Genomic DNA, 25,367 nt, shown 5'->3' with positions numbered 1-25,367 from the left:
CGGTGGAAACAAAAGTACACCAAAAGTACACCTGATTTGACTAAACAAAATGGTAAGACTAGCGATAAGTGCACAACAACCAAAATCAGCGGTGAGAGAGAAATAGCGCCAATGGCTCAGGGCTATAACATAGTCTTTTTGACCACTCAAAGCACATTTACAATGAAGGCCCCAATCACGCATTCACACGTATATTCATGCAGTAATTGCTACTTGCATTGCATTTCCACCATGCATGCAAACACTTATACACTAATGGAACAGCCACCTGAGGTGTTTGGGGATTAATTATCTTGCTCAAGGACATTTGAGCATCCAGAATAGAGGAACCAGAGACTATTTACTTCTTGATTAGTGCACAACCTGCTGTATGTCCTGAGCCCAAGGTCTTTTCTCTCTATTTTCGATGAAGGAGGTGTGGTTTTTGGGTGACAAGTCTCCAAGCTTAGACATGAAACTGGCTAAAATCTGCAAATGACAGCATCGCAGCTCAACACAAACTCCACCACAAATTCCACATGAGGTAGAAGGCAGGAGCTTTTTTACCTTTGAACTTGTGGAAGACAGCCCAAAGCTCAGCAATATCAGTGGCGAAGGTAATATCTGTGTCCAGAACAATGACTCTATGCAGATTGGAAGGCAGGGTCTTGGTGAGCACAAGCTTCATCAAACCGTAGATCCCAGAATAATGTTTGTTGGGGATCCATGACACCTCAGACTGAAAAACACCAACACAAAAATGAAGTAATTTCCTGCAAAGTGACTGGACTTTAAAAATGTGTTGTTTACACACCACCAATTTTTAAAGCCAGACTAAAAAAAAGGTAGTAACCAGGTGATCAAGCACTGCAGGACAATACGTGTTTCTCACCTTCAACTCATCTGCATCATAGAAGTCCACCCTGACAGCAGGAACCATCCAGCTTTGGAACAGGGAAGACAGGATCTGCTGAGCAATGGAGTCTGTGATGAAATGGAAATGTAGGGGGTTCCGTCTGTGAATACACAAAAAGCACACCCCAAGGTGTTCATAAGTTCAGTGTTTAGTGTTTTAGAGATGATTAACCAATTACATTCTGCTATTTTTTTCTTTCAATTTTTTGCCTATTTGTGGTAGAGAGTAAGTCAGCTCTGTGACTTGCATGATTGATTTGGCTTCAGTTTTTTTGCCAGATGCCCTTCCAACCGCAAGTTTCTTACAGGCAATTTATGTGTGAGGGTGAGTGGTTTTCTGTTTCTGTCTGTCTCTATATGTTGGCCCTGCGATGCACCTGTCCAGGGTACCCCACCCTCACACAGTGTGATCTGAGATTGGCTCCAGCACCCTCTGGGACCCAAAAAGCGATAAGGGGCAGAAGATGAATGAATATGTCACTTAACAACTGCATGAGAACCTGATGTAGCGTGGTGGTAAGCGTGTTGCGTCATTTCCAATCAATGGCAGTTGTGCTCTCTGCTGTGCTCTGTCATCTCGTGTGTTGTTTCCACTGTTCTTCTGCTATTATTTCCTAATTCACTCGATTAATCCGACAGCAAATTATTTTCACACCAACACTAGGTTTAAAAGTCAATAGCTCCCCTTTCTCCAAAGGTTATAACCGGTTCTGCTCCTCCGCTAATCAAACTACCCGATTAGCAATGTCCTCGAGCTCTCTGTCTCCACTCTCTGTTCCTCCTCCTCCTCCTTCTCCTCTCCTCTCCTGTTCTCTGTGCCTCATGTGTAGTTATTCTTCTGCCTCCTTTTATGATAGTACGTCTTGTCATAGATGTAGGATGATGGTAGAAATGGAGGCGAAAATTAATGACTTAGAATCACAGCTCCACACTTTGGCTAGCCCAACCTATGCTAGTGTAGCTACCCCCCCCCCCCCCCGTAGCCGGTGCAGGCCGACCTAGACGAGCTCATATGGCAGCTAAGATAGTTTCCTCCCCCCCAGTGGCTCCCGAGCAGCCAGGATCTAGTCAGGGCAGCTGGGTGACTGTCCGAGACAAGAGGCATAGTTGTAGGCAGCAGCCCCCAGTTCACCACCGACCAGTTCACGTTTCCAACAGGTTCTCCCCTCTCAGCGACACACCCACTGAAAAGCCGACTCTAGTGATTGGTGACTCTATTCTGAGGAACGTGAAGTTAGCGACACCGGCGGCCATAGTGAAGTGTATCCCGGGGGCCAGAGCAGGCAACATCCAGTCTTATCTGAAACTGCTGGCTAAGGGTAAACGTAAATATGCTAATATTGTTATTCACTTCGGCAGTAACGACACCCGACTTCGCCAGTCGGAAGTCACAAAAATTTATGTGGAATCGGTGTGTACTTTTGCTAAAACGATGTCGGACACTGTAGTTTTCTCCGGCCCCCTCCCCAATCGGACCAGTGAGGATATGTACAGCCACATGTCGTCATTTAACCACTGGCTGTCGAGGTGGTTTCCCGAAAACAACGTGGGCTACATAGATAACTGGAAGTCTTTCTGGGGGAGACCTGGTCTAATTAGGAGAGATGGTGTCCATCCCACCGTGGACGGGGCCACTCTCATTTCTAGGAATATGGCCGATTTTATTAGAAATCCAAAACCCTGACAATCCTGGGTCGAGACCAGGAGGCAGAGATGCAGTTTAACACGCTCCTCTATGCCTCAGTCAGAGCGGCCACCTGCCGAGAATAGAGTAGAGTCTCTGTCTATGTTTAGGTCTATAGAAACTGTGTCTGTCCCCCGACCACCTAAATTTAGAAAAGTTAATAAACCCAAACTAAACAGAAGAGGAGCTAAAAACAAAAACCTAACTGAAATTAAAACAGCCACAAATTCAGTCTCAAATAACACTGTGATCCAAATGTGGACTTTTGAACATTCGATCATTATCATCAAAATCTCTACTAGGTAATGATCTCATTGCTGATCATCATATTGATTTATTTTGCATAACTGAAATGTGGCTGCAGCAGGATGAGTATGTTAGCATTAATGAAGCTACACCCACAACTCATGTTAACTTTCATATCCCTCGTACCACAGGTCGAGGGGGGGGGGGTGGCTGCAATATTTCAGTCAAGCCTATTAATCAACCCTAGACCAAAATCTGGCTGCAGGTCTTTTGAAAGCCTCACTCTTAGTCTTTCCCACTCAGACTGGAAAGGTGAAAAACCAGTTCTGTTAGTTACAGTATACCGTCCACCTGGTCCGTACTCAGAATTCCTATCAGAGTTTTCTGAGTTTATATCAGAGTTAGTACTCAGTGCAGATAAAATCATTATACTGGGAGATTTCAATATACATGTTGATGTAGAAAACGACAGCCTTAGTTCTGGGTTTCTTTCCCTACTAGACTCAATTGGCTTTTCCCAGCATGTGAATGAACCCACTCACTTCTACAATCATATTCTTGATCTTGTTCTAAACATATGGCATTGAAATTGACAAGCTAACAATTCTTCCCCAAAAATTCTCTCCTGTCTGACCATTACCTTATTACATTTGAGTTTACTTTAATGGGCTCCACAGCATTGAGGAATAAATTCAGCTATAGAAGATGTTTATCTGAAGATGCTGTGGCTAAATTTAAAGAGAACATTTGGTCATCATTCCCAACAATGCCATATCTAAATTCAAATGAGGATTTCTCCCACAGGTTGATGACCTTGTGACTAGCACCGTGGCCACACTGCGTTCGAATTTCGACAATGCCGCCCCTCTCAAAAAGAAAATATTCAATCTGAGGAGGCTGGCTCCCTGGTATAATTACCAAATCTGTACCTTAAAGCAGACATCTAGAAAATTAGAAAGAAATTGGCGTTCCAGTAAGTCAGAAGAGTCTCACAGAGCCTGGAAAGCCTAAAAAAATATGAAAAAGCTCTCTGCAGTGCTAGAAGTTCATATTACTCAGCACTCATAGAAGAAAACAAAAACAACCCCAGGTTTCTCTTCAGCACTGTAGCCAGGCTGACAGAGAGCCATAGCTCAGTTGAACCAATGATCCCATTAGCTCTCAGCAGTGATGATTTTATGAACTTTTTTACAGATAAAATTCTCATGATCAGAGAAAGAATATATCAGCTCTTGCCTACGTTAGATAAAAATCTCCTAATGAATACAGCAACTCCTGAATCAGCTGCAACGCCTCTTTTACATCTGGAATCATTCTCACCTCTGAATCTCTCAGAACTAGCTTCTATAGTTTCATCATCCAGACCGTCAACCTGTCTATTAGACCCAGTACCAACTAGCCTCTTTAAAGAGATCTTTTATTTAATTGAGCCGTTCATTCTAGATTTGATTAATCTGACTTTATTTCTGGGTTATGTCCCTCAGGCACTTAAGACTGCGGTCATCAAACCCCAGCTTAAAACGCCTAATCTTGATCCAGATGTTTTGGCAAACTACAGACCCATATCAAACCTTCCATTTATTTCTAAAATCATTGAGAAAGCTGTAGCAAAACAACTACACAACCATCTGGATGGGAATAGTTTGTTTGAAGAGTTTCAGTCAGGATGTAGAGCCCATCATAGCACGGAAACAGTGCTGGTTAAAGTCTCCAATGACATTCTAATGGCCTCAGACAATGGATCAGCCTCCATACTTCTCCTTCTAGATCTTAGTGCTGAATTCAACACCATAGATCATAATATTTCACTACAGAGACTGGAACGTGAAATTGGAATTAAAGGAACTGCACTAAGGTGGTTCAAATCCTACTTATCAGATAGACATCAGTTTGTTCATGTAAACAACAGCTGCTCCTCATGTACTGTAGTCAGTCATGGAGTCCCGCAGGGTTCGGTACTTGGACCAATCCTCTTTACGCTTTATCTGCTTCCTCTAGGCAACATTATCAGGAAACACAGCCTCAATTTCCACTGCTACGCAGACGATACTCAGCTGTACCTATCAATAAAGCCAAATGAAGTCACTCATATAGTCAGACTGCAGGCATGTCTTGAAGACATAAAAGTCTGGATGACTGGAAATGTTTTACTTCTCAACTCTGACAAAACAGAAGTTATTGTACTCGGTCCTAAGCACCTCAGAAAAATACTATCTAATCATCTCATCAGTCTGGACGGCATTACTTTGGCTTCCAGCTCCACTGTAAGAAACCTTGGAGTAATTTTTGACCAGGACATGTCCTTTGTCCCTCACATAAAACAAGTTAGTCGGGAATCTTTCTTCCACCTGAGAAACATTAGGAAAATCAGAAACATCCTTTCTCAGGATGATGCAGAAAAACTAGTCCATGCATTTGTAACTTCTAGGCTGGACTACTGTAACTCATTACTATCTGGATGTCCAAACAAATCTCTAAAAGGCCTTCAGTTAATTCAGAATGCTGCTGCACGAATATTAACAGGAACTAGGAAAAGAGATCATATCTCTCCTGTGTTAGCCGCTCTTTAACTTTTTAACTATAAGCTCTGTCATACAGGAAAGTTTTAAGCCTGGTCTTGAAAATTACTAAAGTCCTCTACTCTTTAGTTATGCTGCTGTAGGCCTAGGCTGCTGGGGGAAGGACTGAGCTTCTCTCCCTGTCTCTCCCTGTCACCCTCTCTCCCCCTCGCTCTCTTTCTCTCTCCCTCCGTCTCGCTCGCTCTCCCTCCTCCCCCCTTGCATGCGTTGATAAGAACCATCCTTCTTAAAAAACACAGTTTCACCCAGTTCTAAGCATTTATACTGCATTTACTAACCATGTTCTGCAAAAGTCTCTGTCTCTCCCAGTTCCTCTCCTCTCTCTCCCTGTCCTCATCCTGCAGGTGGTGACTCAATGCCATCCCATGTTCCTGCTGAGGTCCACAAGTGGAGTTTGTTTCATATGTCTTTACTAAACACAGCGTTGTGCACTCACTCTGGCTTCACGCCTCCCTCGTCTTCTTCTTTGGCATGCTTAACGTTGACCTTAGCAACTCTAACAACTTCAGTTCGCCCCCTGCTGGACTGCAAGCACTGCAATGTAACACTGAATAATTCTCTCTGCAGGGAATATCAACTGCAACCAATGCAGAAATGTTAATATGTAAATAATAAGCGTAAATATATACACAACATAATTGATTATCAGCGATACCACAGGAGCAGATTACAATAATGGAGTGCTATGAAGAGTTCAGACCAATAAACGCTAAAAGTTGCTCATCAGGGGATGATAAGACAAGAGAGGAAGACTGGCAAAAAATTCCAGATTGTGTGTGCAAGTTAATATAGCTGATTTAATAGAATATATATTATATATGATTACATAACTTTAATTCCCTCAATGACATTGTCTCACTATAAAGGATACATGGAAATCACTTAGATTAGATTATGCTCCAGCACACAGCCTCAGAGGAGCTCTGCAAACAATGAACGTTGGCCAATCATGAAGGGAATACAAAGGCCCTCACACAGAGGCAACTGTCCAAGCAAGTTGTCATGTACTCTTATCTTTGTTTGCTGTGTTGAATCCACTTTATTCATTTCTCTTAAACTATTCCACAGATGGAGATCAATAATGAGGAGACACTTTCATGTATTCGGAGGTACCTTTGGGGTAGATATTGTGTGATTGGTGGTGTTTTTTTTTTTTTTTTTTTATTGGGTGAAAAACTGCTGCATGATGGTTGCGTTACTGTAAGTCCATGGCTTCATCTGGTCACATTACTTCCATATGGTTCAACAAGATTGCATATGTAACGTATTCCCTCAGCTGAGAATTTGTATTGCATTGGAGAATATCATCAGAAAACGCCAACAGATCACTCTGGTCTGGAAAAACTCTCTCCCTCTGAAGAACACCTGTCATGATTTGTGCACGTAAATCCACTGGATCTCTACAAACGGGAAGCCCATATTCAAGGAGGATGATCAGTGAAAAGGCGATGCTTTGAATTGCAGACTTTAAGCCGAAAGTCGGAAAGATGGAAAAGCCTGGCTTTAGGCTCAACATACCTTGCTAAGGCATTAATCTCGCTTCGTAGCACACCCGTAAGGCCTGTACCACAGTGTTTCAACCTCTCATCAGTGGCAGAGGTGGGCCACCCCTGGCAAAATGTCACAGCTGTCAAAGGAATGCTACGTGCGGAACGGAACCTTCCTGTATTGGTGCAGCATTTCTGGCCGGACATTTAAACTGCATGCACGCGCACGTGTCAGTTTGTAGGTGGGTTTGTGGCTTTAAAAGGTGTGCCCAACCACCAGGATGGCTTATACATCGTCGTCATATTGACACATTTTCAGTTTACTACTTCTATTGAAACTACAAACTCTGAACATTCCTTGCAATATACACTCATTATAGTTTCAAAATAGAGAGCTGAGGTGAAAATTATCTCAAAAAATATTAATTAATCATCCTCATGGCCACATAGTTTGAGCTAGCCATACCAGTTTTTCCAAAGTAGTAGAGATTCTTATCCTGTTTCAGACAATGTGCCTTACTTTACCAGAAACTGAATTTGATCCGTGAGCCTACAAATCAGTGATTCCCAACCGTGTGTTGTGGCACATGGATGTGGTGGGGGGTTGTCGTTGGGTGTGCCATGGAGGATTGTCCAGTTTCACCTGATTGATACTCTAAGCTTTGGAATGCCAGTCGGGTGAGTTTGGGTGGTCCTCCGCAACATGTGCCACAACACACGGTTGGGAATCACTGCTCCAAAGAACACGTCCATCCATGTCTTCCATTAGCTCCAATACAATTCCTCAGGAGAAAAACAGAACAACTCAGTTTTTACATTGCTCTCTTGTCCACATTTTAGGTTCAAGAAACACTAGATATCAGACACTGCTTCAGGAACTTGTTGTAGTGATCACCATCTGGTCTGTTACCATTTTGTCACAATCACCCGAAGTTGAATGCTTTGCCAAGCGAAAAATCTGCTCGGCAACCCTGGATAAACACCCTTACAAACAAATTATATCATACCATTGTGTCTTTGTCACCTGCACCTCTCCCCATTTATTTAGGTCTCCCTCTCCCATTGTTCTCTGCTAGATTGTGACCCTAACCCTAACCTCTCCTCACCTCTGTTCCGGTAACCACTCCTGCCCTTTTTTTCACACAAATCACTTTCCAGATTTTCTTTACGCATCCCTAAAGCTTTTTCAAAGAATTGACACTATAGAATTACTTCCCATTGCTCAGTTGGACCATAAATGGGTGTTACGGCACACTCCCCCAGATGTCCTACCTAAATGAGCAACTAGATAGTGCTTCAATTAAATATTAGGGAATGAAAAATACAAAGAACAATTCCTTAACCAACGAGATGAGTTTCTTTCTTTTAATATCGGTTTGGTAGAGGATCCTAAGATATTGTGGGATGCAGCGAAAGCTTAGATTAGAAGCAATATCACAAAATTTTGTTTCAATGTGCGTAAAACTAAATCTCCAAGCTTAGAAACTCTTGAAGCTAAAATTTTTCACAACTAGATTTTATTTTGCAAAAAAACTATTCATCATACCTAGAGATTAAATGCACCATCACATCAACATTTTGAAAGAACATTCATAATTCATGATACGGTGAACTAGGTGAACACTCTCTAGATTTAGTCATCTATTGGCAATGAAAATGAGATCAAATGACCTCTTAACAGACATCCCCTTTATTAGGTCTGCAGAAGGCAACATCGCAACTGAATCAGGCATTTAGTGAAATTCCTTCTACTTAATACAAATCAGAAGTTCAGCTAGAACCAGAATGGGAATCAGATGTAACAACTTTTTTGCCACTGCTAACAGTATCTTCACAACCCTTTCAAATTGTCAGAAATCTAGGTTTCCATCATAGGTCTTGTTTTAGTAAGAAAATGACCCAAAACATACTTTGGAAAGCACTCAGAAATGGTTAATGGCAAAGCACTAGAGTCCTGAAATGAGTAATGACTCCAATGAATGTATGAATGAAAAGACTATATAAGCTGCCAGTCATTTTAAACACAGAAGTGGTTACTGCCCTGGGCTTGGGCTCACCAGAAATAGAAAATTTTAGGTTTTAGAGATGATATGGAGGCTGGCTCCAGCACCACCCACAACCCGGAAATGGATAATCAGCAGAAAATGAATGAATTAATGTACCGTATTTTGTGGACCATACAGTGCTCCGCATTATAAGGGGCAAAATCAATCAATGGGTCTATTTTCATACATTAAGGCGCATGATAAAACGTATATAAAGCGAAGCACAGTACGCACTAGTATTACAAAAAGTGGTGGAGGTAAGCGCACTGCATACTGTTCTCTGATTGGTTTATCGTTGCCAGTATGATGTTGGAACAACGTTGTAAAACATTTGATTATAATGGATTATGATATGGATTTGATTGGGTTTATGTTAAAAGCCTAACGGTGGTTTGACGTCTAAATTATAGTAAGGTAACGCTAACTAAATGTTGGATGGTGGTTGGTTGCCAGCACTACATAATTAGTTATCTAACATTGTCTGGTCCTTGATTGGATATGGGTTGCAACGTCAATGTCAATACAATGTCCCTGTGTCAGGTGGGAATGCTCATCATCATCCATGAAGCGGAGCGATTTCGTCCCTTACCAAAGTCACATTAAAACATTTTGACAGATTTTTGAGTACAGTGTACCACATAAAATTGGTTCGAGGTCATTAAGCACAACAAGAATTTATACATAATACACACCGGATTATAAGGTGCATTGCCGATTTTTTAGAACATTTTAAGTGCAGCTTATAGTGCAGAAAATACGGTACAATGATCCTCTAAAGAACATGTGACAGTTTGCAATAAATGACAGACAACAAAGTAAAGCACAGTGCTCTAGTGAAGTTCAATTCATATTTAACAAGTAAATATGACTTCAAGTAATGTTATTGCATAAAAATGTAGCTAAGGTGTAAGAAGCATTTATTTTCTTTATTTCTGTCAACAAACCAGAGCAGGGCCAAAAAACAAAAAACAATAACAGTACTTTTATACCACTGAATTGATATTTAGTATAACTGACCAACCCTGCCAGTGAGAATTTTAGAGTTACAATTCAGTAGCAACATTTTTCCTAAGAATGCAACAAGAAAGTAAGTCTGGTGGTATTCGCTCCAACATGCTTTTTGAAATGTTTTGTTGTGAGGTCCAGAAAGGGTGGTGGAGATTCCCATCTCCCACACGTCTCAGGTTTCAAAGAGACTGTTTCCTGTTTCAGAGAGCCATGTGGGAAAATCTCTGTTGGGGGCAACAGTCTAAGAGCCATCCCGGACTCTTGTGTCTGGACCCTTCACGTTGGTTGGCCCAATAACATTATCAGGCAACGGCTGTAAATTGCTGCTCTGGAACGCATCTAGGCCATTAAGGACACAAGGATTGATATACAAAAAAAAGACTATTCCAATCAAATAAGAGACTGCAAACATGCCGAACAGATTCCTTTGCGAGAAGAGGAATTCACAGCTGTTCGAGCCATTTTTCAACAAGATAATTTGGCAGAGATAGAATTTACACCGGATAATCATCTATTCCTATTATGTAACAACATAATGACGAACCGCCGGAACCGATGGCATATTGCCTGAGCACCGTAATCTATGTCCTCAGTTTTTCCTTATAACTATTCCGTAAAAAGAAAAGAACTTCATACAGAGTCCGTAGTCATACTTTTCGGATTTTCCACAGCCAGTCAAGACATGCATGAAAATGTTCTTTTCTTCGTTCATTTGGTTGCGTGTTCTGTGATGCCGTGATTAACTAATAACCATTTAATTGTGTTTTACAGAGAATAAGATAAAACCATGTCCACTGAAGTAACCACAACAAGCAGACAATACTTTACTTATCTCTTTGTTATATCATATATAACTTAAAACTTGGGTGAATGAAAGGATTAGTTAAAATCCAAAAACCACCCTTGTTATGCCGTGAAACTAGTGGGAGAAATTTGAACTCAGGAGTCAGAACTTAGCCACTAAACTACAAGGGCGTAGTTCCCACTTGAAGCCAAGGCTGCGGGTGCCTGGAACAAGTTTGGCTGGACTGCACTCAGCCTCCAGCGTCTCGAGTTGCTGTGGTAACCAGGGCCACTTGTGCTGCGCGCGCCTCCAATCTGTTTTCATCAGGAAAGAGAAGAATAATTTGGACGTTAACTTAAAACTAAGCCAATCGCACAAAAGACAACATTGCAGCTGAAGAGGGACAAGCCAGATCAACAGCCACTTCAGTCGAGGACCAGTATAGTTTGGGAGGCCATGACGAAGGACCTCGAAGTGGCCACTCTCGCCGGACATCGCCCTCCAAAGTAAGGTTGCGTTTATCTGCACTCCCAGCTGGCTGCTCTGAGTGCTGCGAGGCATGGTTATTAGACAATGCTAACCCAAATTTTTGCTTCAAACCCTCTCCTTCCTCAGAAAAATCATTGTATTTGACAAACAACCTTCCGTTCATTCGCCTAAGTTCTCAAGTTAGTCACCAGCTGCTTGATTATCATTCCATTTACATATCCGAGCTCTCCTGTTTCATTTAGTTTATGCTTTGATCTGCACCTGTATATAATGAGCACGTGTCGATTTGGCCCTTATTAATTAATAAAGCCCCCCAAGAAATTAAGCCATTGTTACACTCCTTTCTTCAGTAATTTTTTTAAGTCAATCCACAGTAAAGAACATACCTTCCAGATTGAGACTTGACAAGAGGCATTAATATACAACATCCCAGGCACAACAGTTTCTATGAGAGAAGAGTGGAAACCAACATGACAATACCTGTGGAAAAGGACAGATTTGACCAGTGTCACCACATCTCGACTTGCATTATATCCTGCACATACGATGGCCACGTGGATGGTCTGTGGAGGATAATGAGCAAAGGATTGGACAGAATACACTAAAATGAAAAAAACTAAACAAAACAAGCAAATAACACAAACTTTCATTTTGTATAACAGAGCAAACCCAAATCTGTTAAATGAAAAACACCTTTTGAAGTTACCAAGGAAGAACTGTTTTATTTATTTTTAATTGCTTGATGATAATTGATGACTGATTGAAAATGAAAATTGTGATCAATTCTGGTTAACCATACTGATTGCAGTAACATTTCTTAAGTTCGGTTCGAGGCATGGAACCTGCGTATTCAGCAATCCACATCTGTCAGCTAATTCATTCAAATGGGATAATTTAAAGAACTTCAAATTCTTTAAATCTAGATTTCTGTTGCTGGAACTGCTTCTTCTATATCTTTTTTCTTAACAATTGTGATAACAATTGTTATCAGAATGCAAGTCTATATAATTGGAGGTAAACACTCACAGAACACGTTACATGTTAAATCATCACCCTTAAGCCAAGTGTAAGAAAAAGTGTGTTTATACAAGTGTGTTGAAGTGAAAACAAAGTGAAAATGATGTCTGATGCCTAAAGTGAAGGCCCTTGCTCCAGATTGATGTATATGAACAAAAATATGTCACATGGTTAAGAACTACATAAAAAGTCTTATTGACTTATTTTATTTTTTATTTTATTCTTATTTTCAAAAGGAAGTCTGCCATTTTGATTTCAATTAGCGATTTTGATGGTGTGTTTTGTCATTTACAGGCGTTGTACTTCAGCAGATTCCTCTCACAGCTTTAATTCAAATGACTACACAATTGCTTAGAATCATCTGAAGACTTTCAAGATCACTTTCAAGATACCTGCTAGGTGTGGCATGATGGAGAGTTTTTGAAGTTGTGCTATAAGTCCTCATAACTCCAGGATACATTGTCCAGCCACATGTTACCCTAACATAGTCAGACTACTGCCCTGAACAATGTGTCAATATTGAGTCATAACGCAACCAATTGGATACAGGAACTAAACATTATAATGCAAATTTCATCGGATTTACATGATGTTTTTAAAGGTGTGTTCTCCAACTCTTACAACTCCAACTCCAACACTTGACAGTTTTCTAGAGCACTAAGAAGTAGATGCTTGCCAAACATATCATAAATGTAATCATAAGTGAAATGTTTTCAGTTTTGATGCAATGGGGGCGAATCCAGTAGGTGCCATGTTCCACAGGTGTGCAAGGGTTTGTTCTTTGCTGCTTGCGATGATTGATTTACCCTGACCTTCAACGTCATATTGCACAGAAAAAGGCTTTGGTGGCCTTTTATAAAATGAACATGTTGCTTTAAACTTTTATGCCTCACCTCACATTTATCGACCACTGGTTGCCGGACACAGTCAGAACTATTTCCCACAGCAGCAGTTTTTTGGCCCTCGTTGTCGCCGGTGCCCTCCTCTGAATGTGTTCGGTTTTGGTTGCCATGGTACCTGCCATTTAGAAGGTGTGCTGAAGGGCTCCTTGGTGGCCGACTAAGCTCCCTGCGCAGTGCACGGTTCTCCTCCTCCACCGTTCGGACCCGCAACTCTAAGGCCTGCTGTTCACCTGCCCCAGCCACCGGCGTTGATAATTGGACTTCCAATGGAGACAATGGGAGGGGCTTCACTGTAGGTTAGGTCAGGAAAAAATTACATTAACATCGGGATTGAGTAGAGTAGAGTTGTCAAAATCATAAAGTTTAAGTTAGTTTGGGTAGTTATTCTTTAAAGCAAATAGACTTACAAGTAATGTTGCCATAGACTTTCTGTAACGTGAAATTCAAGCATAGTCTCTGTTCTCTGCATTTTGAGTACTTAATGTCAAACTCCTAAATGTATTAATTAGAGTCACGATTCAGGTTAGATCTGTGTGCTTGGAAAACTTTGTTTGCCAGTTTTTGTAAAGAGAAGTGTGTTAAAATCTGTAATCTGAAGGGAATACAAATAAAACAAAAATAAAACAGACAAACAAACAAATCAAAAAATCGGACCTAAGGAACCCAAAAAATTACAGTGACTGATAGCAGGCTGTGATACTGTGCTACCTATTTCAAGACTCCTCTCTTCCCTACTGTATGAATGTAAATAGTTAATAATATTCCACTGAATTCCATTGAGTGACATTTCCGAATGTTTTGCTGATATATTCTTAACAATTTTTGTTAAAAAAAGCAGATCTGTATCTCAGGTTCTTAAATCTTGCATATGTGTTGCACTCAGATCAATCTCTATCCCAGTCTCTGATTTTAGGAGTTGTTCAGGGAAAAAAAAAGTTTTATAGGTGTTTGTAAAACTACAGTTTTCATAAATGTTTTGTTGCAGCTCTGACTTTATGGTCAGTGTTGTTCTGCTTTGGTTTCACACCTATTTAAAAAAAACTTCATACTTTCTTTAATTTGCAAAGATGTTCATGTACAAACAAAAATTAACTAAATACAACAACAAATTGTAACTTCTGCAATTTGAATATAATATAATATAATGTTGTAAATGAGATCATTTAATAATTGTTTTTGTGGAGGGTTGACAAGAAATTACTGTAACTGTAACACCAAAAACCTGTAAAAGGTTTTGCTCTAATTCTTTGTCACAGTAATGTATTGTAATGTTATGTTTGGTCATATTCACGCATGATTCTCATGTGAGTCACGCATGATTTTAGAGGAGGAGAAATTGTGTTTTCATCAGACATTGCAGTGTACCAAAACAACCACCAGGGGGTATCTGTGAACAGGAGGACACCACCAAGCAGCAGTCAGCAGTGAGCAGTGAGCATGGGGGGGATAAGCAGAAAAGGGGTTGTGACAAAGCCAGTGTTTCAGTTTCATTGGTGACCAGGTAAGTAACAACGTAGCACAGTCACCAGTTAAACCCAAACACCAGATTTTGGATTGTTTCACAGCACAAATAAACTTCCTCACACACTTCCACTCAACCCTGGCGTGCTTTTACAGGGTTAACAGCACACTGAAGCAACATTATGCTGGTTTGGTCAGTTCAGTGTAAAAAACAAAGGATATTCCTTATTTCAATCTGTTCAATAAATTAAGTCATCATGAAGTCAAGTCTTTTATTGATAAGCAAAGACAGTTTAGTAATTTGATGAAACGCAATGTAGAAAAAGATGTCTACTGTATTTTATTATATAGTATAGTATAGTAGTATTATATTATATATCGCATAATATGCTGTTTCTATCTAATACTTTTTATTACTTTACTTATAACAATTAAATTTAAAATAAACAGCACACAAATATAATTAGTCTTAGCTAAAGAGGAGTAGCAAGACAAAACCCTTCTAGTGATAAAGTTTTTCTGTATGCTAATGAAAGTCACAATAACTTAGGCTCATTAACTAAACAAAAGGAAGGTATGACGGGTTTTTCTAAGTGTGTGTTTGTGAATGACAATGGACAAAGAGGAAGGAGGAAGGTACAAGTAGAACAGGAGAGTCGCAGAAAACGTTCATTGCCTCAGGCTCCCCATTGGCTCTGTCCAGTCGTTGGATGAGACAGGGGCAGTTTATGTGTTAAACAACCACTCTTGACTGAGCAAAATAATTGCAATATTTTTTTTATCATTATGATTATTTTTGTACAATAATTCAGATTGGGATTATTTTACCAGTCACCAAATGTTGATTTATTGTACAGACGATTAAGCATTTTTAAACTGAACTATGGTGACCGAGACTGCAAACCAACATAACAAAATCGCGGAGACAAATTTCCATTTCGGCAAACAAATTAACAAAAAGCAAAACACTTTTAACAAAGGCCAATACAAATTTACAAACTTTTTCTCCTTCTTCGAGATTTTAAGGCATCTGGCATCCTGTTAGTTGCATTACTGCCACCTACTGGAAGTAATTATATCTATTACTTAAATTCTCCTTCACAATCCTGTTCTTAACCCTCCTGTGATGTTCGGGTCAAATCTGACCGATTTACAACTTAAAACACTCATAAATATTCATAATACTCCACACTATGCACTTGAACATATAGAAGTGATGATCACCTCTTTCATTGAATTTTTAGTGTTTTAATCAACCTTGTTACACCTGTGGTGTTCCCGATCAAAAGTGACTGCCACAGGAAATTAATGGGTATCCAGACTATATTCATCCATCAGACAGAAAACATCCCCATACACACCACCCCAACTCACTCACTCACTCATACACACATTTCAGACTGAACAATGTCTTTTGCAGGTACACATCTCTTTCCCACGCTTATGTGCCGTTCCTCCCATGTGAACCAACGATGAACCCGATGAAACAATTTATCATATCTTCACACAGAGTAGACAGGTGTCTGTTATGTGAACCCATCTCTTTCCCACGCTTTCGTGCCTATCCCCCACGTGAACCACACCTTCCAGACTAATCAATGTATCATCTTCACACAGACCCCAAATATATAGCATTATGTTTGCCTTGCACTCTGAGCACAATGAGTAGGCCACTGACCAAGCGGTTCTCTGTCAAAGAGGTTCTGGTCCAGCTTTTTGGACATGATGAAGAGGGCACTGAAATCGAACCAGAGATAGAGGAAGATGTCTCAGAAGTGGAAGACAACCTAGATTTTGATCCAGAGTTTGAGGAGACTGACCAGTCAACAGGTGGAGAGGGAGAGGCACCTGAAGAACAGGCACCTGAGGAGACATTCCAGTCCAAGAGTGGACACTTGCTCTGGTCTTCATCCCCCCAGGACAGAGGAAGTAGAGCAAGAGTGGAAAATAAAGGTGACACCAGGCCAACACGGTATGTGACATCTCGTGTGGATGACATCAAGTCCAGCTTCCAACTGTTTTTACCAAAGTCCATTGAGGGAATTATACTCGAGATGACAAACCTGGAGGGGAAGCGTGTGTTTGGGGACACCTGGAGAGAAATCGACCTGGTTGACCTCCAATCCTACATAGGTCTGTAGATTTTAGCTGGAGTATATCGCTCAAACAATGAGGCTACAAAAAGTCTGTGGGATGCAGAGTCTGAGAGGCCTTTATTGTGTGTGTGTGCAAGTGTGCAAGCCCCAGCCCCAGCCACTGCCCTGGCTGCTCTCCCCCAACAAGGACATGGGCAGAAAAGGAAACACTGTGAGCTCTGTGCCCCTAGAGACAACAAAACAAGCCTGAGATGCTGCAAATGTGATGCCTATGTTTGCAAGGCCTACTCTGACCTGAGTGTCACATGCCACTCATGTGCATGAATTCACATGCGCACACACACACACACACACACACACACACACACACACACACACACACACACACACACACACACGACTTCATGTTGAGTTTGGTCTTTGGTTTTCCACTTAGTTTTTACATTACATGTTCATTTTGTAATATATTTTCAGTGCCTATTTGTATTTTCACTGCAGTCATTTTATGTCTAATTCTATGAATTCATGTTAAACACTACTTTAAGACATTGTTCACAGCTAAAGAATGTTGAATAAAAATTTGGTGGTGAAAAATGGTTTTTGTGCTAATTTAAGAGCAGTTTAAGAGGTGAACACGACTGGAAGGTTAAGAGAAAGTCAAATAAATATCTCCGGCCTCGCCCTCTCTCCCCACACAATACTTTTAAAACCTGCCCCTATCAGTACAACTTTTCCTAGACATATCGCCTACAATAATAGCATGCTCTCTTGTTTCAGCTTGTTGACAGATATCACACACATACTAGTTGGGTGTTTTCCAATGATTTTAAGTGTCCCGTTTAAATGAATTTATACAACAGGTAGTTTCGACCAAGTAATTTATTTGGACAAGAGACATTCCATGAGTGCTGATATAGAGTACAACAGCAATGGGACTGTTTCCAGACATTATTACTCCACTTTACAGGCACTGTCTGTCTGTTCTAATAACTGTGGGAACATACGTACATTTCATGCAACGCGTGAACCTCACACCCTGTGAGTGAAGTGACCATTTTTAACCAGTACCATCTGTTGTTTAGTTCTGTTTAGTTGACCTTTTTCAGCAGCCAGAACCATTTTTTTCATGTATTTTTGATGTTTTGCCTTTTTTTTTTTTTTTTCCATTTTGGGTAAATAAATACTTTTCAAATTGAAAACCTACGTTCCTTGGTGTCTGTCTGCTTGGTCTCTTCCATATGGTGGCAGTGGCGTGATCATCCAGTAAAGGATGCAGATTTTTTTCCCCCTTTCTCTCTCTTCAATTCTCTCACTGTTTTTTTTTTCCCACTGAACCATGAGCTGGGGAGGAAAAGGCCAGTCAGACAGTTGGGAGATGCAGGCCAGATTGAAGGAGCTAGGTGGTGGAGGGGAAGAAGTGGAGAATGGAGTCACTGGACAGGCACAAGGCACCAAAGGTGAACGTGACAAGGGGCCAACTGTATTGGATCTGGCCAATATCCAAGGCTTTATGGAGGAGCAGGAAGCTCACATTTGAAAGAATTTCTATGGCATGTGGGTGTCCTCGGTCTGATTGGGCTTTCCGTCTTATTCCACTATTAACTGGTAAAGCAAGAATTGCACATGTAAATATGAATATGGTTGACTGAAGAATAAAAAAATCTGATCGGCCATCCTAACAAGGAATGATATCAACCCTGAGACCTATAGGCAGAGATTCCTTTTTCAGGATTTGGAGCTGGTGAAAAGCCCAAAGGAGCTCTTTGTAAGGCTTCCCATAAGGAGCTGTATGGGAAGTGGGTCCAGCCAAAAGGGAAAATTGTGAAAGAAATTTTGGAGCAATACGTGAGAATGTTGTTTCCTGAATCTTCAGGTGTGGATTCATGAGCATGGACCCTTTCAAGCCTCTGAAGCAGCTACACTAGCTGATGTGTTCGTGGAGGGGAATATAAAAACAACAACAGCAAGACCAACAGAAACAATGAGAGCATTGATCGCAGGATTTCCTGTGCAAGTTTACCATTTTCTTTAATATAATTTAAAATGAATGTTTGAGTGTGCCACTATGAATGAGTTGTACACCTTGTGTGCGTATGTGTGTATATGTGCATGCTGCGTTTGTCATTGGATCCTGTTAGTAGATGACTGTAGCTGACGTGGGGAGCTGGAACAACACGCCACTAGCCCAGGATTGCAGGCACCAAGCCAAATGACCAAGCCACTAGGGTACCCAGCAACCCCCAGAGCACAGAGAGCCCCAGGCCAGCCCCCAGGAGACAGCCACAGGCCCAATCCATGAAAGGACCCACAGCAAAACAGCAGCAATCCCCAACCGGAGGCAGCCCACAGAGAGACAGCACAAGCTAAGCCCAGCCAGAGATCAAGCTAGACTCTCCACCAGGGGCCTGCCACACACCAGCGAAGACAACACACCTGCACACGCCCTATGCATGGATAGGGTGAGTCCCAGCCCACCACAGCGGCCAGACCTACTGCCCCCCTCAACCCTTCCATCCATCCTCTGTTCTCCCTACCCTGTCACTGCTTCTGACAACTGCGGTCGTGTGCTCACCAATACAGTCCTGCAGCTACAAATCAAGACAATACAAGCAATCAACAACCTGACAGAGGAGTTGAGACAAATGAGAAATGAAACTGCAGAAATATTAAAAGGCAATGTGCAAAATTGAAGCTTTAGTTGTCTTTATAATATGCTACATGACATCCAGTCTTGCACCCTGTTCATATCCTGCTTGTCTGGAAGGGGCTCTGCCTCTGGGTCATTGAATTCCTCTGCAGTTTGTGCATTTAAAAATGGGGTGAGGACCTGTCTGCACCAGGATGGAAGGATGCGGTGTGTTGTACCCTCTAATGCTGGACTCAGTCCAGCACATAGATCCAAGAGCATAGCTCTATAGGAAATCTAAAACGGTTCATAAGGCAGTCATTATCATGGGCGAATAAGTCATTATGGTTCCTGAAGACCTTCTCCCTCCTTATTCTCCGATTGGCATAGTCCCAGCAGTGTCAGCAGTGCCATGGTGCAGCATTATGCACAGGGCTGCTGTATTAATCAAATCAAATCAAATCAAATCAGATTTATTTGTATAGCGCCAAATCATAACAAAGTTACATCAAGGCACTTTACATAGAGAGCAGGTCTAGACCAAACTCTTTATAAATTTATTTAAAGAGACCCAACAGATCCCCCGATGAGCAAGCACTTGGCAACAGTGGCAAGGAAAAACTTCCTTTAAGAGGCAGAAACCTCGAGCAGAACCAGGCTCAGGGGGGGCGGCCATCTGCCTCGACCGGTTGGGTTGAGAGTGGGAGAGAGAGAGAGAGCGAGAGAGAGAGAGAGAGAGAGACAGGCATTGGAGGGGGGGTGTAGGCAGGAACATGTTGTTGCATGAAGTTCATGGAGTTGAGCTGTAATACAGAATTCATGCTATATGGGACCAGCAGGTGTTGCAGGAACATGGGATGGCGATGAGTCACCACCTGCAGGATGAGGACAGGGAGAGAGAGGAGAGGAACTGGGAGAGACAGAGACTTTGGCAGAACATGGTTAGTAAATGCAGTATAAATGCTTAGAACTGGGTGAAACTGTTTGTTTTTTTTTTTGTTTTTTTTTTAAGAAGGATGGTTTTTATCAGCACATGCAAGGAGGGAGGGAGAGAGAAAGAGGGAGAGGGGGAGAGAGGGTGACAGAGAGAGACAGAGAGACAGAGAAGCTCAGTCCTTCCCCCAGCAGCCTAGGCCTATAGCAGCATACCTAAAGAGTAGAGGACTTTTTAACTGTACGCTCTGTCATACAGGAAAGTTTTAAGCCTGGTCTTGAAAGTTACTAAAGAGTCCGCCCCCCGGACCGATGCTGGAAGTTGGTTCCATAGAAGAGGAGCCTGATAACTGAACGATCTGCCTCCAGATTTACTCTTGGAGACTCTAGGAACCACAAGTAAACCTCCATCTAGAGAGCGGAGTGGCCTGCTAGGACAGTAAGGAACTATGAGCTCTCTGAGATACGATGGAGCCATGGCCATTAAGAGCTTTATACATTAAAAGAAGGATTTTGAATTCTACTCTATATTTTACTGGCAGCCAATGAAGAGCAGCTAACACGGGAGAGATGTGATCTCTTTTCCTGGTTCCTGTTAATATTCGTGCAGCAGCGTTCTGAATTAACTGAAGGCCTTTTAGAGATTTGTTTGGACATCCAGATAGTAATGAGTTACAGTAGTCCAGCCAAGAAGTTACAAATGCATGGACTAGTTTTTCTGCATCATCCTGAGAAAGGATGTTTCTGATTTTCCTAATATTTCTCAGGTGGAAGAAAGCTGCCCGACTAACTTGTTTTATGTGAGGGACAAAGGACATGTCCTGGTCAAAAATTACTCCAAGGTTTCTTACAGTGGAGCTGGAAGCCAAAGTAATGCCGTCCAGACTGATGAGATGATTAGATAGTATTTTTCTGAGGTGCTTAGGACCAAGTACAATAACTTCTGTTTTGTCAGAGTTGAGAAGTAAAAAACTTCCAGTCATCCAGACTTTTATGTCTTCAAGACATGCCTGCAGTCTGACTATCTGAGTGACTTCATTTGGCTTCATTGATAGGTACAGCTGAGTATCGTCTGCGTAGCAGTGGAAATTGAGGCTGTGTTTCCTGATAATGTTGCCTAGAGGAAGCAGATAAAGCATAAAGAGGACTGGTCCAAGTAAGTAGAAGTGTATTTAAGTGGACGGTGTGGCCTGTTTGAGCCTCTTTGCCACCATGCGGTTAGTCCAGGTGAGTTGGTCTGTGTTGGTGTGTTGATTTTACTTGAATATAGGATTGTTTAGATGAGTTTAGTTGCTGAATCTTCTAGTGTAGCTTGTATTGCCTCCACCTCCTGCACCCTCTATACTTTCATGCCCCCTACCCAAACCAGGGTCTGTATCCCATCCCTACTTTTATCTCCACCTCTTCTATTTCTCCCCCCTACCCGGACCAGGGTCTGTATCCCCACCCCACTTTCACTGGTGCAATTGGTGAGAGGTTAGAGTAGTTGACAGTGGTGTTGCTTGAAATAGTTCTTTGTGTTTGTGCCTTTTCGACACCATGCGGTTAGCCTAGGAGAATTGGCCTGTGTTGGAGTGTTGGCTTTTGCTGTTCAGGTGAATTTAGTTGCTGAATCTGCTAGTGTAGCTTGTATTGCCTCCACCTCCTGCACGCTCTATACTTTCATGCCCTCTACCCGAACCAGGGTCTGTATCCCATCTCTACTTTTCTCTCCACCTCTTCTATTTCTCTCCCCTACCCGAACCAGGGTCTGTATCCCCACCCCGCTTTCACTGGTGCAGTTGGTGAGAGGTCAGAGTAGGTGTAGGTGTGTAGTCGTGCTGTTTGAGATGGTTGTCTTTGTGTGAGGAATGGTGATGGCTGGCATTAGGGGGTGACTCTGGGACGCCAGTGTTCACGGTCTAGCCTTCTGGAGGTGTTGTGGGCCTAACTAGACGAAACACCGGTGAAAGGAGGTTCCCACCTGATGACCCCAAAGACATGGTAGCTATCACCGCTCACTGGCCTAGTTGGATATTATCGGTAGGGAACATAGAGCAGGGTGAAAGTTTGTTGCTAGGAAGGTGATCACTGAGTCTGGTCCATTTTTTGTCGCACAAGTTTCTTGTGTTTTCTCTAAATTCCTCAGCTGTTCTCTCATTGGTCTGTACATAGATCTCTGCTGCTTCACTTTTGTTGTAAAGTAATGGTCAAAGAAGATCTGTGCCATGTCACTTGCTTTGCCCATGCCGTCTGTCGCACTCTTCTCTTCACATCGTAATTCATACAAGTTACTATAATCGGTCTGGCTTGTTCAGTAGAGTTTTTCTCTGTCTACGCAATGTGCCCGGAGGAAATAAAAATGGTCTGTAAGTCCCAGTACATCATTGAGAGATTTACAGAGAAATCCTGCCATGTTATTGCTCTGTTTTCTCCGGGATATTGAACATATGGATATTATTTTGTCTAGACTCACTTTTTTTCTTATTACTTATGATTCTGAATCAGCCAAGTTGGTTACTGAGTTATTTTTGGTCAAAAAAGAGAACTTGGCCATATAGATTTATTACTCATTGTTAATAACAACAACAACAACAACAACAATAATAATAATAATATTAATCACAGTACTGAATGAAGTGCAGTAACGGAGAACATGTAAAACTCCGCACAGAAAGGCTCCAGGTCTGGAAATTGAACCCAGAACCTTCTTGCTCAGAAACAACGGCACTGGGAGATATAATACGTAAGGAAAAAAATTGTGCATAACATTGTGCCTTGCGGTCCTCCACAATCATTTCAAGCATATCCTTGAATTGAGACCACTTTGATACTGTCAGATGAACCAGAAATGTCACATTTATGGTGTAACTATTTTGAATGACACAATTTAAATATCAATATTGAGGTAAATATTGGCTGAGATTAATCAGTGTACAGACTTGGAGCATGATGCTCCAAAAAATGGAGGTGGTGATGTTTTATTTGAAGAGATATTTCATTATTATTATTGATCACAAATGTCAGGGGGCTTGACTCCATGGCATTAAAAGACATCTGGAAGCCACACACCTTGCTGCTATGTTCATTGTCATTGATGACGTGCATGCAATTCCTAAAAAGTTGGAACAGATTTTTTTACATTTCCTTTCAAATGTTTTAAATTGGTGAAAGGTCTGGACTGCAGGCACACCAGTTCTGCAAGGCCTTCCCAGGAACAGGAGCATGTAGAAGTGGACCAGAGCATATGTTACTCTACCTGTATATTCCTTTCAGCATAGATGGTTAATCTATACTTGAACATGTGCACATATGGCTTCCTCTTTGCATGATGGAGTTTTTACATGCATTTATGGATGATACATGGGAAGAAAATGATACATGGGAGTATTCCTGAGCAAATGCAGTGATTTACATTTCAGAATCAGGTCTGTTTTTAATATAGAGGAGGTCAACTTCTGTCCATCTTTGCCCCTCTAAGATGGTCTTTTTATGCTAATGACCTATTGCCAACTTACCCCTCGTTAGTTGCAAAATATTCCTCAAACGATTTATTGCTAGTGTTGCTCACTTTTCCAGCCTTTTGTTGCCCCCAAATTCAAAGATTACCCATTATTCTTTCATGAAATCGTAAAATTTCTCAGTTTACATGTTTGATATGTTGTGAAAATCTGGGTTTATGAGTTTTGCATGGCATTTGTTTTTATTTACATCTTGCAGCATCCCACCTGTTTTGGAATTGGGGTTGAATACGAATGTGTTGTTTCATCCGCTGCATTTACCTTGGAAGCTTCCCACCGACAGGTAAAGCCAGGTGATTGTTGGGATGAAAACTATGGCGAGCAAGGCCGCCAGGAACTTCCTGCGCCCGCGACACATCACCAGCATCCTCTGGAGCCCAGCAAATGAAATTAGAGGTAATGTGACCTCTATGTGGGTAACAGATGTTGTCCAGATCCATTCATTGCACTGGAAGAGAGAGAGTGGGATGTTTTAAATAATTACTCAAGATTCTTTAGTTCATTATCGCGCAGTCTTGATGACTAAGCAGGGACCCCAATATCAAACACAACTCAGAGCCAAAGGTTAACTAATAGACCATGATGAGGAAATCAAAATTACTGCAGTATAACTGATAACAAAAACTAATTACGAAAGACATTCTTTTTAAAAACATGAAAGGGACAATCCTTGCAGGGCAAGAGTAGGGGAAACCAGATATGTATTAAACATGTGGTGGTAGCCTAGGCACACTGTAGTAAGTAAGTAAAAGTTTATTTATATAGCACTTTTCAAAACATAGGTTACAAAGTGCTTTACAAAGAACAAATGGTTGTGGATAAGAGAAAACATTACAACATCACATATCACAATTCAGACATCACAATTCAAAAAGTAAGTCCAGCAAATGCACAGTCCCCTCAGTTAAGAGCAAGGTATAACCAGCAGGCCTGCTCAGAGGACCTGAGGGGTCTATCAGAGGAATACAGCTGTAACAGATCACTGATATACACTGGAGCAAGACCCCTCAAAGCCTTATTGGTGTGGGGGAAGATTTTAAATTGAATCCTGAATCTAACGGGAAGCCAATGTAGCGACATCAGAACCAGGGTGATGTGAGAGCGAGATGAGGGTCTTAGTGAGTAGTCTTGCTGCAGAGTTTTGGACTAGCTGTAACTGGTTAATGGTGTCTTGATTTAGGCAAGAATACAGAGCATTACAGTAGTCTAAACCAGTGGACACAAAAAAGCACGAATGACCATTTCCAGCTGCTGGAAGGAGAATAGTGGGCGTATCTTAGCAATGTTTCTGAGGTGGAAGTGGCAGGGCTGAACTGATTTGACATGTTTATTGAATTTCAGCTGGTGGTCAAAAATGATGCAGAGGTTGGAATAGGGCTTTCTATAAGTTTCCAACGGACTGAGGTGTTTGAGGATGTTAGTGGAGTCCTGATCTGGGCAAAAACCAGAAATTCAGTGTTATTGTGATTTAACTGAAGAAAATTTTGAGCTATCCAGTCCTTCATCTCAGCCAGGCAGTTGCAGGGTAGTTAAATTTGACAGGTCACCGGGCTTTTTCTAAAATCTTAGAAGTAAAAGGTAGCTTGGAGATTGGTCTATAATTTGATGGAATGTTG

The 25,367-nt window shown here is 41.5% G+C and overlaps 1 protein-coding gene across 2 annotated transcripts in view; it reads right to left on the bottom strand.

The window, feature by feature from the left end:
• large1 (LARGE xylosyl- and glucuronyltransferase 1) overlaps positions 1-25,367 on the bottom strand; it is a 96,335-nt gene that overhangs the window by 50,913 nt on the left and 20,055 nt on the right. For both annotated transcript variants that reach the window (XM_029495287.1, XM_029495286.1), the window contains exons 2-6: positions 24,013-24,199; positions 13,127-13,425; positions 11,697-11,779; positions 872-995; positions 547-718 (exon numbers count right to left, since the gene is read on the bottom strand). In XM_029495287.1, coding sequence (XP_029351147.1) covers positions 547-718; positions 872-995; positions 11,697-11,779; positions 13,127-13,425; positions 24,013-24,118 — 784 coding nt within the window. In that variant the 5' untranslated portion in view covers positions 24,119-24,199. The remainder of the gene's footprint in view (positions 1-546; positions 719-871; positions 996-11,696; positions 11,780-13,126; positions 13,426-24,012; positions 24,200-25,367) is intronic.

The sequence above is a fragment of the Echeneis naucrates genome, chromosome 23 (genome assembly GCF_900963305.1).
Source record: "Echeneis naucrates chromosome 23, fEcheNa1.1, whole genome shotgun sequence".
In the NCBI taxonomy this organism is placed as follows: domain Eukaryota; kingdom Metazoa; phylum Chordata; class Actinopteri; order Carangiformes; family Echeneidae; genus Echeneis; species Echeneis naucrates.
This window is presented reverse-complemented; position numbering and strand designations above follow the sequence as displayed.